This window comes from Euprymna scolopes, chromosome 11 (genome assembly GCF_053919585.1).
Source record: "Euprymna scolopes isolate OS-2025 chromosome 11, ASM5391958v1, whole genome shotgun sequence".
Classification (NCBI taxonomy): domain Eukaryota; kingdom Metazoa; phylum Mollusca; class Cephalopoda; order Sepiida; family Sepiolidae; genus Euprymna; species Euprymna scolopes.
In genome coordinates this window covers 16,518,906-16,531,297 of record NC_136492.1, presented here as the reverse complement: position 1 = coordinate 16,531,297, position 12,392 = coordinate 16,518,906, and the positions used below count along the sequence as shown (strand labels likewise).

General features: G+C 30.7%; 1 protein-coding gene across 7 annotated transcripts in view; it reads right to left on the bottom strand.

Annotated features, from left to right (window-relative positions):
• LOC145287771 (uncharacterized) overlaps positions 1 to 12,392 on the bottom strand; it is a 291,321-nt gene that overhangs the window by 31,299 nt on the left and 247,630 nt on the right. For all 7 annotated transcript variants that reach the window (XR_013869191.1, XR_013869192.1, XM_080135593.1 and 4 more), the window contains 2 exons: positions 10,412 to 11,518; positions 5,529 to 5,675 (listed from right to left, as the gene is read on the bottom strand). Coding sequence is in view for 5 of the 7 variants with exons in the window: in XM_080135593.1 (XP_079991719.1) it covers positions 5,529 to 5,675; positions 10,412 to 11,518 (1,254 nt within the window). In the remaining 2 variants the exon portion in view is untranslated. The remainder of the gene's footprint in view (positions 1 to 5,528; positions 5,676 to 10,411; positions 11,519 to 12,392) is intronic.

Here is a 12,392-nt window from a genome sequence, read left to right as displayed (position 1 = left end):
TTCTTCTTCCATATATCATGCCCCACTATGTAATATATGTATATTTGGTGCCGTGACCAGGACAACAACAAAAGCAACAACAACAAAAGCAAAATAACATTAACACAAAATAGCAATACACAAAAAACAATGAAAGGGCACAAAACAAAAAAAAATGATAGAGAAAAAAACAAAACAAAAAAAACATGCAATCCAAAAGTAAATAAAATTAGTATATAAACAAAATAAATGTTTATCTTTTTGCAAAATTATTCTGATAAAAAAATTATTATTAAATGGCAAAGGAATGAACTTTGATTATGACTTTTGTGTCAACAGTGACCACAATGTTTATAACATCCATCTCAGTGATGTTCATCACCTTGAGCACATATATCTAACATGATACAGTATTACTAGTGTTGGAACAATTAATTGTAATCAGAAAAATTTGTTTTCTATTTTCCAATGCCAAAAACAATTCCTTTAATTCTTTTTTTTTTTTTTAATTTGATTTTATTTAAAACAAAATCTTCACTGTTGGCAGTAATAATAAAATAAACATTTATTGATTTTAAACTAAAATCTATAGAACTCCGCCATTAGTTTTTTAAAAAATTTTTTTAAGTTTTGAGAAAATATATTCACATTTAACATGTTTTTACGATAATCATGAAAAAATAACTTGGGTTATCTAATGCTGAAGACATTGTAGGAGTAGACTGTGTTATAAGGGTATTTGTATTTTATTGTATATCTTTGTTGTTTTTAAGCACTCTAGTATGTTGTTAGGACTTCAAATCGAAAATGATAGTATACGTTCAGTGCTTCATACATTGCAAGACTCGTTAGTTTCTAATTGTAAAGAAACAAAAGAAAAACAAAAGGAAATAAATAAATATCTGACTACATTTTTTAAAATGCAAATGAAATACATTTATTTGTGTTTCTTCTGAAATAAGGTTTCATTTGTTATGTAGATTATTATTTATTAAAGTATGTGCAAGGATATTTATTTCCAAACAAAATGGCGGTATTTTGGGAACTTAAAGTGTTTTGGCTTTTAAAATATGAGTATTTCTGTAAGACTAGCTTGGAATCAGTAATTATCCAAAGCGTTTTATGGTCAATGGATAGTGCTAGTTATAGATGGATTGATTTGACGGTTTATTTCACCAGCATATAAACCCTTTTGGGTTAGTGTTTGGGTTATCTAATGCTGAAGAGGTTTATTTAATTTATTGATTAGTATTTTGTTTTTTTTGAGATTGTGATTAATGCAATTTAATAGGTATTAGTAGTATGCTTTGTGTTATAAGGTTTTCTTTTTCCATTTGTATTGCATATCTTTGTTGCTTTTAAAATTATTTTATTTTATTGCATATCTTTGTTGCTTTTAAAATTATTTTATTTTATTGCATATCTTTGTTGTTTTGAAAATTATTTTATTTTATTGCATATCTTTGTTGCTTTTAAAATTATTTTATTTTATTGCATATCTTTGTTGCTTTGAAAATTATTTTATTTTATTGCATATCTTTGTTGTTTTGAAAATTATTTTATTTTATTGCATATCTTTGTTGCTTTTAAAATTATTTTATTTTATTGCATATCTTTGTTGTTTTGAAAATTATTTTATTTTATTGCATATCTTTGTTGCTTTGAAAATTATTTTATTTTATTGCATATCTTTGTTGCTTTTAAAATTATTTTATTTTATTGCATATCTTTGTTGTTTTGAAAATTATTTTATTTTATTGCATATCTTTGTTGCTTTTAAAATTATTTTATTTTATTGCATATCTTTGTTGTTTTGAAAATTATTTTATTTTATTGCATATCTTTGTTGCTTTGAAAATTATTTTATTTTATTGCATATCTTTGTTGCTTTGAAAATTATTTTATTTTATTGCATATCTTTGTTGCTTTTAAAATTATTTTATTTTATTGCATATCTTTGTTGCTTTGAAAATTATTTTATTTTATTGCATATCTTTGTTGCTTTGAAAATTATTTTATTTTATTGCATATCTTTGTTGCTTTGAAAATTATTTTATTTTATTGCATATCTTTGTTGCTTTGAAAATTATTTTATTTTATTGCATATCTTTGTTGCTTTGAAAATTATTTTATTTTATTGCATATCTTTGTTGTTTTGAAAATTATTTTATTTTATTGCATATCTTTGTTGCTTTGAAAATTATTTTATTTTATTGCATATCTTTGTTGCTTTGAAAATTATTTTATTTTATTGCATATCTTTGTTGCTTTGAAAATTATTTTATTTTATTGCATATCTTTGTTGCTTTGAAAATTATTTTATTTTATTGCATATCTTTGTTGCTTTGAAAATTATTTTATTTTATTGCATATCTTTGTTGCTTTGAAAATTATTTTATTTTATTGCATATCTTTGTTGTTTTGAAAATTATTTTATTTTATTGCATATCTTTGTTGCTTTTAAAATTATTTTATTTTATTGCATATCTTTGTTGCTTTGAAAATTATTTTATTTTATTGCATATCTTTGTTGCTTTGAAAATTATTTTATTTTATTGCATATCTTTGTTGCTTTTAAAATTATTTTATTTTATTGCATATCTTTGTTGTTTTGAAAATTATTTTATTTTATTGCATATCTTTGTTGCTTTGAAAATTATTTTATTTTATTGCATATCTTTGTTGCTTTGAAAATTATTTTATTTTATTGCATATCTTTGTTGTTTTGAAAATTATTTTATTTTATTGCATATCTTTGTTGCTTTTAAAATTATTTTATTTTATTGCATATCTTTGTTGCTTTGAAAATTATTTTATTTTATTGCATATCTTTGTTGCTTTTAAAAACTCTAGATGGTTGTTAGGATCTACTTTGTGGAAAAGGTCTTTTAAACTGTTTTCTAGGTAATATTTTTTGCAAATTTGTGGGAGATCTTTATTAGAACATGCATTGCAATGTGATGTACTCCGAGTAATTCTTCTAAATAGCTGACAATTCACTTTGCATTCAATTATAAAAATGGTCAGTTTATATTGTATTATTTGGATTTCTCGAGTTCATATGCTTTCTCGGCGTGCACTAGTTAGAAATAAAGAAAAAAATGTAAACAGTCCTGTCCCAAGTAATTTTATACCTGTTAAAAAACACATTGATGCATATTTCAGATTAATTATACTATAAAAATAGAATCATATCCTGTACATTTTAAATATATCACCTTTATGAATATGTTGAAATATGTGTGGTTTTTTTTTTTTGTTTTTTTTTAATTTTCTTCCTTTGAAGATTGCAATGTTGGGTGTGGGGCAGCCAAATAAGCTGCCAACATTGCCCCGCTTTTTATTGAAACAAACCGAGAGCTCTTTTTAGTACCCTTGTTGTTCCCTTAAATGCAATTGTCTGGATCTCTTTTGCACTTGGTTCACCAGGAATATTAGTTAGGTAGGACTTCAGGTTCTTCTTCATAAGTCCTGTGGCGCCTATAATAACTGGTATGATTGGTATCTCTCTAAGATTCCAGAATAGGGCAAAAGATGAGAAAATAGGAATAATTACATGAAAACGCTTAATGCAAGAAAACAAGTGTCCTTTTTATATTAGAGAAGTGAATCCATAAGCAGTTATACAGTTATATACATAAGCATGAGTGGAGGGGAAAGATTTTTTTTTATAAGATGCAATCAATTCCAAGTAAGAAAGTAAAAATTAAGAAAAAAAACACAGAGTGCATATGTGAAGGAGGAGTGGGGGGTCATTATAAGTCATTCTTTGATTAAAACAAAAGTCATCTAACTCCCCTATCATCTTTATGGACCATTTGTAATCTTAGCCTTCATTGAAAATTACCGTTTTCAGAGAGAACTGTCATATGGTGGAAAAGGAAGGCAAAACAAGACAGAGCGAAAAAGACATAAAAAATAGGAAAAAAGTGAGCGAGAGGAAGAAAGCAAGAAAATAAATAAAATCCAGCCAAATAAAAAAAGTAAAACTCTAGCAATTTCATTTGTTTATAAACGCATGAGGAATAATCATGGTAATAATAATTATAATAACAATAATAATAATAAAGACCACGCAAGCATACAGAACGTAACGGATAAAGTACTATGTAAATTTGGTCCTAAGCGAAACCCTCACCTGAGGTCGAACATTAAATCTTCAATGCAGGCAGCGCTTTAATCATTTCAAAAGATCCTATTTGTTTATCTAGTAGCATGTTCCAACTCAGAATCCACAAAAATAAAAATAAATTTTAAAAATAAACAAATAACTAGTACATTCGTAATAAGACCCTGTAATATTGTGGTCAAATAAATGTTGGTGGAAGTTAAATTAATTATCGGCCGCCATTGCAGTTTCATCTTTCTTTTCTTAGGAGCTCACGTATGTTTCAAGGCAGCAAAAAAAGAAAAAAAAAAAAAAAAAAAAACTAATGAAATAGGCATGTCATAGCAGAATGCTACGGTAACTTCCTCAATTTTTATGTGTAAATAAGTTCGAGTTTGTGTTACTATACACAGATACGAAAAAGTGGTCAAAAAACAAATGTATAACAAATAAATGGTATCAAAGGCAAGATAAGTTACTCTTCTACCTATCTGGAAAAATTTTTAATGGTTTTACTCTAAAATGTGTAATCGGTTTGAAAATCATACAGTGTTTATTGGTATATTTGAAAAAGCAAAATGATTGTGTACTCGCTGTTGAATATGGTAAGTTTGGGAAAATGAGTTCAAACTAAAGAATTATACAGAATACTGTTAGAAACTCATTCAATATGTTACCGTGACATATATTTGGTGTGTTCCTAACAGTATTTTGTATAATTATTTAGTTTGATCACATCGCCATTTTGCTTTTTCAAATATACCAATAAACACTGTATGATTTTCAAACCGATTACACGTTTTAAAGTGAGTAAAACCATTAAAAACTTTTCCAGATAGGTAGAAGAGTAACTTATATTGCCTTTGATAACATTTATTTGTTATATATTTGTTGTTTGACCATTTTTTTTAATCTATATGCATAATTTCGTCATGTCAATGTGAGAAGGATCTTTTACTCTTTGGCTGCAAAATGATAAAGTTCAGAACCTGTACAGAACAACTGCTCACTGAAAATTCTTCAACTCCAGGACTTGTCAACAATAGCTACCTATCGGAAACCCTTCTGAAATTAAACATGGCTTCCAATTCAAGAATTTCATTTTTCTTTTCATGGAAATCGCTCCAGACAAGGCGTGAAGCCACTTGATGTAAGGAACTAACAAGAACAAAAGATGATAATTGCAAAGACAGGAGATGCCTCTCGGCATTAGTGTTGTAAAAACCGAGGCTAAAAATAGGAGGAAAACAGTCAGCAGAAAGAGAGTCCCATAAGCATGCAGTTTTTATAAACGATGTTGTTGTCCCTTCAAATCATCACCTGTCTGTAAAACGTGGAATCAATAAAAATTCTCCATCTTTTCCCGAAGATGAGGCAAAGTTAACAAGAATAAAGTGAGCATTTTTTTCTTCTGAAATCAACTGCGTGTGCGCGTACTTACTGCTGATTGGTCAGAATTGTTAGTTCTGTTGTAATCGTCTTCCAATTCATCTTCACTTGTGTCGGGTCGAGCATCAACGTTCAATCCTGATTTAAATGAAGAAGAACAATTTACTGGCTCTCCGTCTGTTGTTGCTGGAGTTTCATTCTGAAAAGACAATTATTTTTTTTTTTTAACCAAATCAAACGAATTTAAAGATGAAAGAAAATAATATTCCAATAGTGTTTGTAGGTAGACATACACAGTTGAAATACGGTAATTCAAAATAAATTAAAATAAACAAACAAAAAAAAACCTTTGGTACATGTTGGTCGGTTGGTTGTTTTTGTTTTACGGCATATCAACCCTTTTTGGGTTATTTAATGCCGAATCCAAAGATTTCGAAGAAAAAATTTTTAATAGCATATATTTGTTGTTTTCAAGTCTGTTTCTATTTAACCCATAGTTGGAACCCTAACAGGTACCACCACTCCGGGTCAGAGTGGACCTGGGAGCAATGGTAATTAAAGGGTGGCTCCACACTCTCCAAAGCCCGCAAGCTGGGGCCTCACCACTGGATATAGTTTAAGGTCATATCTAGGACCCCCATTGAGGGACTTTTACCCTCTGCAGGGGGGCAGTCGGCGTATTCTAATGCCCCACCGACAGGGCCTTTGGTACATGTTAAGATAGTTAACAAATCAACTATAAATATACTGCTTTAAACAAAAACAATATTGCATACTTAATTGTCATGTCGAAAATAGGGTACTTGTACAGTTTAATCAAGACCTTAAAAAATGAAAATATTGAAAAAAAAAGGTTATATTGTACATATCCGTTATGGAATGAGTATCTCCGAAAAAAAAATTTCATTTAATTTGATCGAGTAGTTTTTTTTTTGTTTTTTTTTACATCGGAAAAACACGTTTTTATGAGAGCGCGTTGAAGGCAGACATCTTGTTGTCTTTTTTAAATTTTTGTTTGAATTTTATAAACCCCATGGGGAGATAACTCCATGTAAAGCGCCGAAACTCCCTCCCCATCTTTAATACTAGCTTTTCTTCCTAAAAATCGAACCTTTTGCTTGGTATCATAACAAATTGTTTTTTCGCTGTAAAACAAAAACTACTCGATGAAAATAAGTGAAATGTTTTTTCAGAGAACTTCATTCCATAACAGATATGTACAATTTAAACTTTTTTCGATATTTTCATTTTTTAATGTCTTGATTAAACTGTACAAGTACCGAAAATAGTAACATATCCAAAAATTATAAAATTCATTGAATAGAACAATTGCTATTGTGTTTTTTGTATAAAAAAAAGAAAAGAAAAAAAAAAAAGAAAAAAAAAAAAAAAAGTCTATAGACAACAAATATTGCAGCCATGGACACAATCTAAAATATTTACCTACTTTTGCCTAATAGAGGAATATTCTGATTAATTTATTTTGAACGGCCATATTTCACCAGTGTAGGTTTACCTACAAGCACCAATAACTTATCTATCATATAGTTATCTTGTTGGATATTAAAAGTCAGATCCAAATATCAATCTGGCTGACCTTGATATTTGATTCAGACTAGCCTTTTTTCTGTTTTTTCTTCTATTATGTTATTAACACAAATATATAATATTTTGCTTCAGTTTTTTTCTCTGAAAATACCTATTTCAGATAAGAAAACACTCTATCTCACTGCTGATGCAATTCTCTATCTATATAAGAGCCAGGTACGTCCAAGAATGGAATACTGTTGCCACATCTGGGCAGGAGCTGCTTAAAGGAATTGCTGTAAACACTATTAATAATTCCCCCCACTCTTTATATGTGCCTAAACCTAAATGTAAATTCCATGAACAAAGCTTCTTTCTTAGAACTGCACGCCTGTGGAATTGTCTTCCGTTTTCCTGCTTTCAGGCTGACTACAATATGGTTGTCTTCAAGTCCAACGTAAACAAGTTCTTGATGAGCCGTTCCATATAAGTTAAATTTACCGAATTGATTACTATATTGTCCAATTTCTACTGTACACTCTTTAACCCTTATCCTCGAGTGGCCTCTTGGCCTTGATAATGTGGTGATGCCTGTGTAAAAAAAAAAAAAAAAAAAAAAAACTTATAATGGAGTTATTTTCCCTTACTTACTAAAACAAATATTTAGTTGTCAAAGGTCAACTAAAATAAATTTGTCCGTAGAGCCCTGTTGATTATACTTAGCATTTATATCCTTTACGCCATGGGTCCTTTCATGAAAATACAATTCAACATGAGAACAGTAGTTAGAATAATCAAAATTGAAATTATCAATCCTGATCTCAAAAACAAAACCCTCTATTTAATCCATGAGTGTAGATTATTCACATTCTCTCATTCATGACCGAGTAGAAGTCTCAAGTAACTACTAATTGTTTCTTTAGTCTCGCCTGCACTGAGGATTGAACCTTCAACCTCCAGAAGATGGTCATTCAGAATTGATTATTATTTAGCATTTTATCTGTTGAATAATAGCAAACTGCCTCAGTAAAATGAATAAAGAGTTCTGTTTAAACCTCTGCCGCGCTTAGAAAAAGGTCAGAGATTTACATTGTTGTGAGAATATCCAAATAATGACGCTTTACCATATTTACTGATCCAAACAATTCCAAGTTTTGAAACCTGTCGGAAGTAAACAGTGTTGGTTAATTTAAAGATCACACCGAAAATATAGGTCAAAACAATATTCGTAAACTGACTTTTACAGAAATAATTAAGATTAAATTTTTTTTTTTAGATATAATAAATAAGAATATGGTTATAGTCAGCTAACATAATTCCAAACTTCTGGCGTGGCTGCTACTGGAAGCAGTGACAAGGCAATTCAGTTTCTTCGCTTTTTTTCTCTCATGCCTATATTTCCCCTGTGCATGTATTTTTTTTTAATTACGTTTTTCCGATCTTTCTTATATTTAATAATGATTGAAAAGTTTTTTTTGGGGTGGTAGGGGGTATTTTAAGAATTATTGAAAAGAGATTTTTTTTTTTTTTAAATTATAGAAAACACATTTTGCACTCTTTTTTATTTTAAAAAGAATTACTGAAAACACTTAAAATCTTCTAAAACTATTCTGGGAATATTATGTATTGGATACATTTTTTATAATGTTTAAAATTGGATACATTATAATGTTTAAAATTGGATACATTTTTTATGTTTAAAATTTTGTTATTTTGATTTCAATTTTATTTCCATACTTTCATAAGCATATTTATTATAGAAATTCAAGTAAAAACTTTATTTTTAAAATTTAAAAAAAAAAAAAAAAAATTATTTTCATCATTTCATAAACATATTTCTTATAAAATTTCAAAAATAGAAACTTATTTTTAAAATTTTTGTTATTTAAAGTGCAAATAAAAACTAATTCTGTTATTTTTATCTGTATAAATTAATGTTAATTTCTATTATGTTGCTTTTTAATAAAATCTTTTTTTTTAATTTTAATAAATCGCTTTACAACAGAAATACTGAAGAACAAGAAAAGTGAAGGAACTAATTTGCCTTGTCACTGCTTCCGGTAGCAGCCACACCAGAAATTAGACAGTGCATTAGCTGACTATGACCAAGACTATCAAGAACCGGAATTTTATAAATAAATATTATTTTTGTTGTTGTATGGGATTCATCCCAGATGGGTTAAACTACTTTCCTCCAAAGAAGGAAGTGTCTAGGGAATATTAAATTCACAGGCAGTCCCCAGTAACGTTTGGTACATTTTTGGTCAGGAAGCTAGTATCTTCAGACAGACTAATCTGGTAGCACCGAATATGTTTATTTACATACGAGATATCTTCAATAAGTTTCCAAACTTTTTTGTACAGGCATTTAAATGTTGTTGTTTTTGTTGTACGGCATATCAACCCTTTTCAGGTTATTTAATGCCGAATCCAAAGATTTTGAAGAAAATTTTTTTAATAGAATATATTTGTTGTTTTCAAGTCGGTTTCTATTTAACCTGTAGTTGGGACCCTAACAGGTACTACCACTCCAGATCAGAGTGGACCTGGGAACAATGGCAATTAAAGGGTGGCTCCACAACAGGCATTTAAAATTGTCGTAGACTCTTGAAAATCTATTATGTTATTGCTATACACCTTATGACATAACTGACCAGCTTTTATGATTTCAGGTTCAAATGAACAGCTACAGCAGGAATTGGAATACACCCTACTAAAGCCTAATTGTCACAGCTGGTGAATTTCATTAATGCAATCTAGACGTGATGACACTTTAAAAGAATGATATGCAATAAAATTCTGTTTTAAACTTAGAGAAAATGCCACAGAAATGTATGGAGTGTTTCAGACTGCTTTTGGACCATCTTGCATAAATTGAGCATCAGTTTTGGAGTGGCATAAGAGATACAAGGAAGGCAGGAAGTCTATGAGGGATGATGAGGTGGGAGAGAAGTAAGGAAGTGAGAACATCAGAGTTGATTAACGAATTTCATGGATAAAGACAGAACAATAGAGTTGACTGGCCAAATAAAGAATTTCACGGGTAAGGACCGTCGTGTGTCTATGGAGACAACAAGTGCACAGTTTGATGTCAGTGTGGGAACTGTACACACAATTATTCACGAGGAACTGAAGATGCAGGAGATTCAAATGCAAGAGTCCAGAAATAATTTATACTGAAAATAAAATAGATAAAGGAATGTAATATCAGTGGACGTTTTCAGATTAATTAAAAGGAGCATAATATAATGGGGTCTGTAAATTAAGTGACACCATTTTCTTTTGACAAGTTTCAAGTCATTTGAATCGGTAAATACGCAAGAATCGCCCAAATAAAACCTGGTATTGTCAATTGCATGAATCATATTGATACACACACCATCAATCATTACAAATATTTATACGAACCATCCGAGTATTTTTGGCACACAATTTCTTCACTTTTTCTTGTATAGAATTCTTTGACACAATGTCACAGATGCAGTCGTTGGTTTGCTGCAGAGTCGGCTGCTGCTGCCGCCAAAATGGTACACCATCTTTTGAAGCAGTAGCCACACTCGACCGAACGGATTTAGGTGTCGCTTGGCAGTTGACTAATTCGTTGTTGGTGTTGGATACTATGTTCGATCCGTTCAAGTTCACATCACACTTTTCTGGCGAAGACGCCGATGATAAGGACGTTTGCCTGAAAACACATTTATTAGTAGAATGCTCCTGGCAACCGTCAATGTTTCTCATGAACACATTGCACGAATCAGGCATCAGACTGTTCTGACTTTGAAACATCGGGTTTTGATTTGGTTGAGAAACTGTTTGTGGCAGTGAGAGTGGGGGTGGGGGTGGTCCATTTGTGGGTGCAGTGTTGCTGGATTTCATATCACAATCCTTAATACTGTTTGTTGCTGCTATGCACGTGCTCTTTTGGTTGGGACAGCTCCGTGATAAGGTTGATCCACACGGACTACAGCAAGTTGTCTCGGTCTTCAGCGACGGTAGACAGCTGCTCATGCTGCTGCCTGGGCTCACGCTACAAGTGCTCGTTCTACTCTTGCTGTAGATGATCGGAATCGTCACATTTGTATTCAGGGGAGAACCATCGGGCTTCATCGGAAACGTGACGGGAACAGGTACAGGTACAGGGACGGCAACTGGCACCAATTGCAGCAATTGATTTGTAGGGGCACGTCCCAACCTGCAAGCATTCGAGTAAGCAGAACAAGCCGCATGATTGTCTGTGAAATTGTTCAAATCCGTGCGAAGAAGTGAACAGCCCTGTAAATGGCCAAGGCAAAAGGGATTAACCCCTGGCTGCGATGATGCTACAAAAAATCTGCCAGGCGTTGGTAAGATCTTCCTGAACGATTGCATCAGTGGAGTATTTTCTGTTGGTGACTTCAGGTTACTACAATTGTCATCAAATCGTTTCAGACTTTCTGCTGATGAGCAGTTTGGACACATATCAGTTGAATCATTTGAGGGCCGTTGGGGCGGATCACAATTCCTTGATTTGGTTTTCTGAAGAAAGAAAGAAAAACAAAAACATATGTAAATTAATAATCTACATGAAAAAAAAACAAAAAAAAAACAGTAGATGTATGTATGTATGTACGTGAGAAAATATTTAACTGATAAACTCTGAAACTACTGGTCACATAAAATCAAAATTAAAAGAAAATAGTGATTATACACGAAGGATGATTTACAATGAGTAAAATCTTTGTTTGGATGGATGAATAATGTGTATAGAAATATAGTAGCAAGTTGAAAGGCAAACTATTCATTTCAACTTGCCAACATATTTCTATTACTTTTGCACATGTGCAAATTCATTCATAACTTGAAGTGGTTTAATTTTAAATCTTTCTCATTTATCTGTCGATAGCTCAAATGGTAGCCAACGTGGCTGGAGTGCTAAATGTTTTGGTTTTGATTCTAGCTGATGGTATCAAAGTCTTTTTTTTTTTTTTTACACTTTTGAAATCAGTACTATATATTAGGTACAATATAATATTTAATAGAGAATTGGCTCTAATAATAAATAGGAAATCTGCATGAATTAAAATATACAGGGTGAGCCCAAAGTAGGTGGGCAGAAAAACAAAAACATTTAGAGATCACATATACGTACAACTATATGTAATAACTAGGCCTATGACAATACATTCTTTTCATTGTTTTTACTCTCGAGTATATAACCGACACAGACACAATCAACCGAGAACCACATCTCTACATAAAAACATAAGATATCAATGGATATATATCTGAAAATCAAAACAAGGAAAAGAATATGCTGTTGTCATAGCCCTTGTAATAAGACAATTAAATTAATGAAAATTAAATGTTATTTATCAATGCAAGTGCTTAAACTGTTTTCCTTCTTGATTTA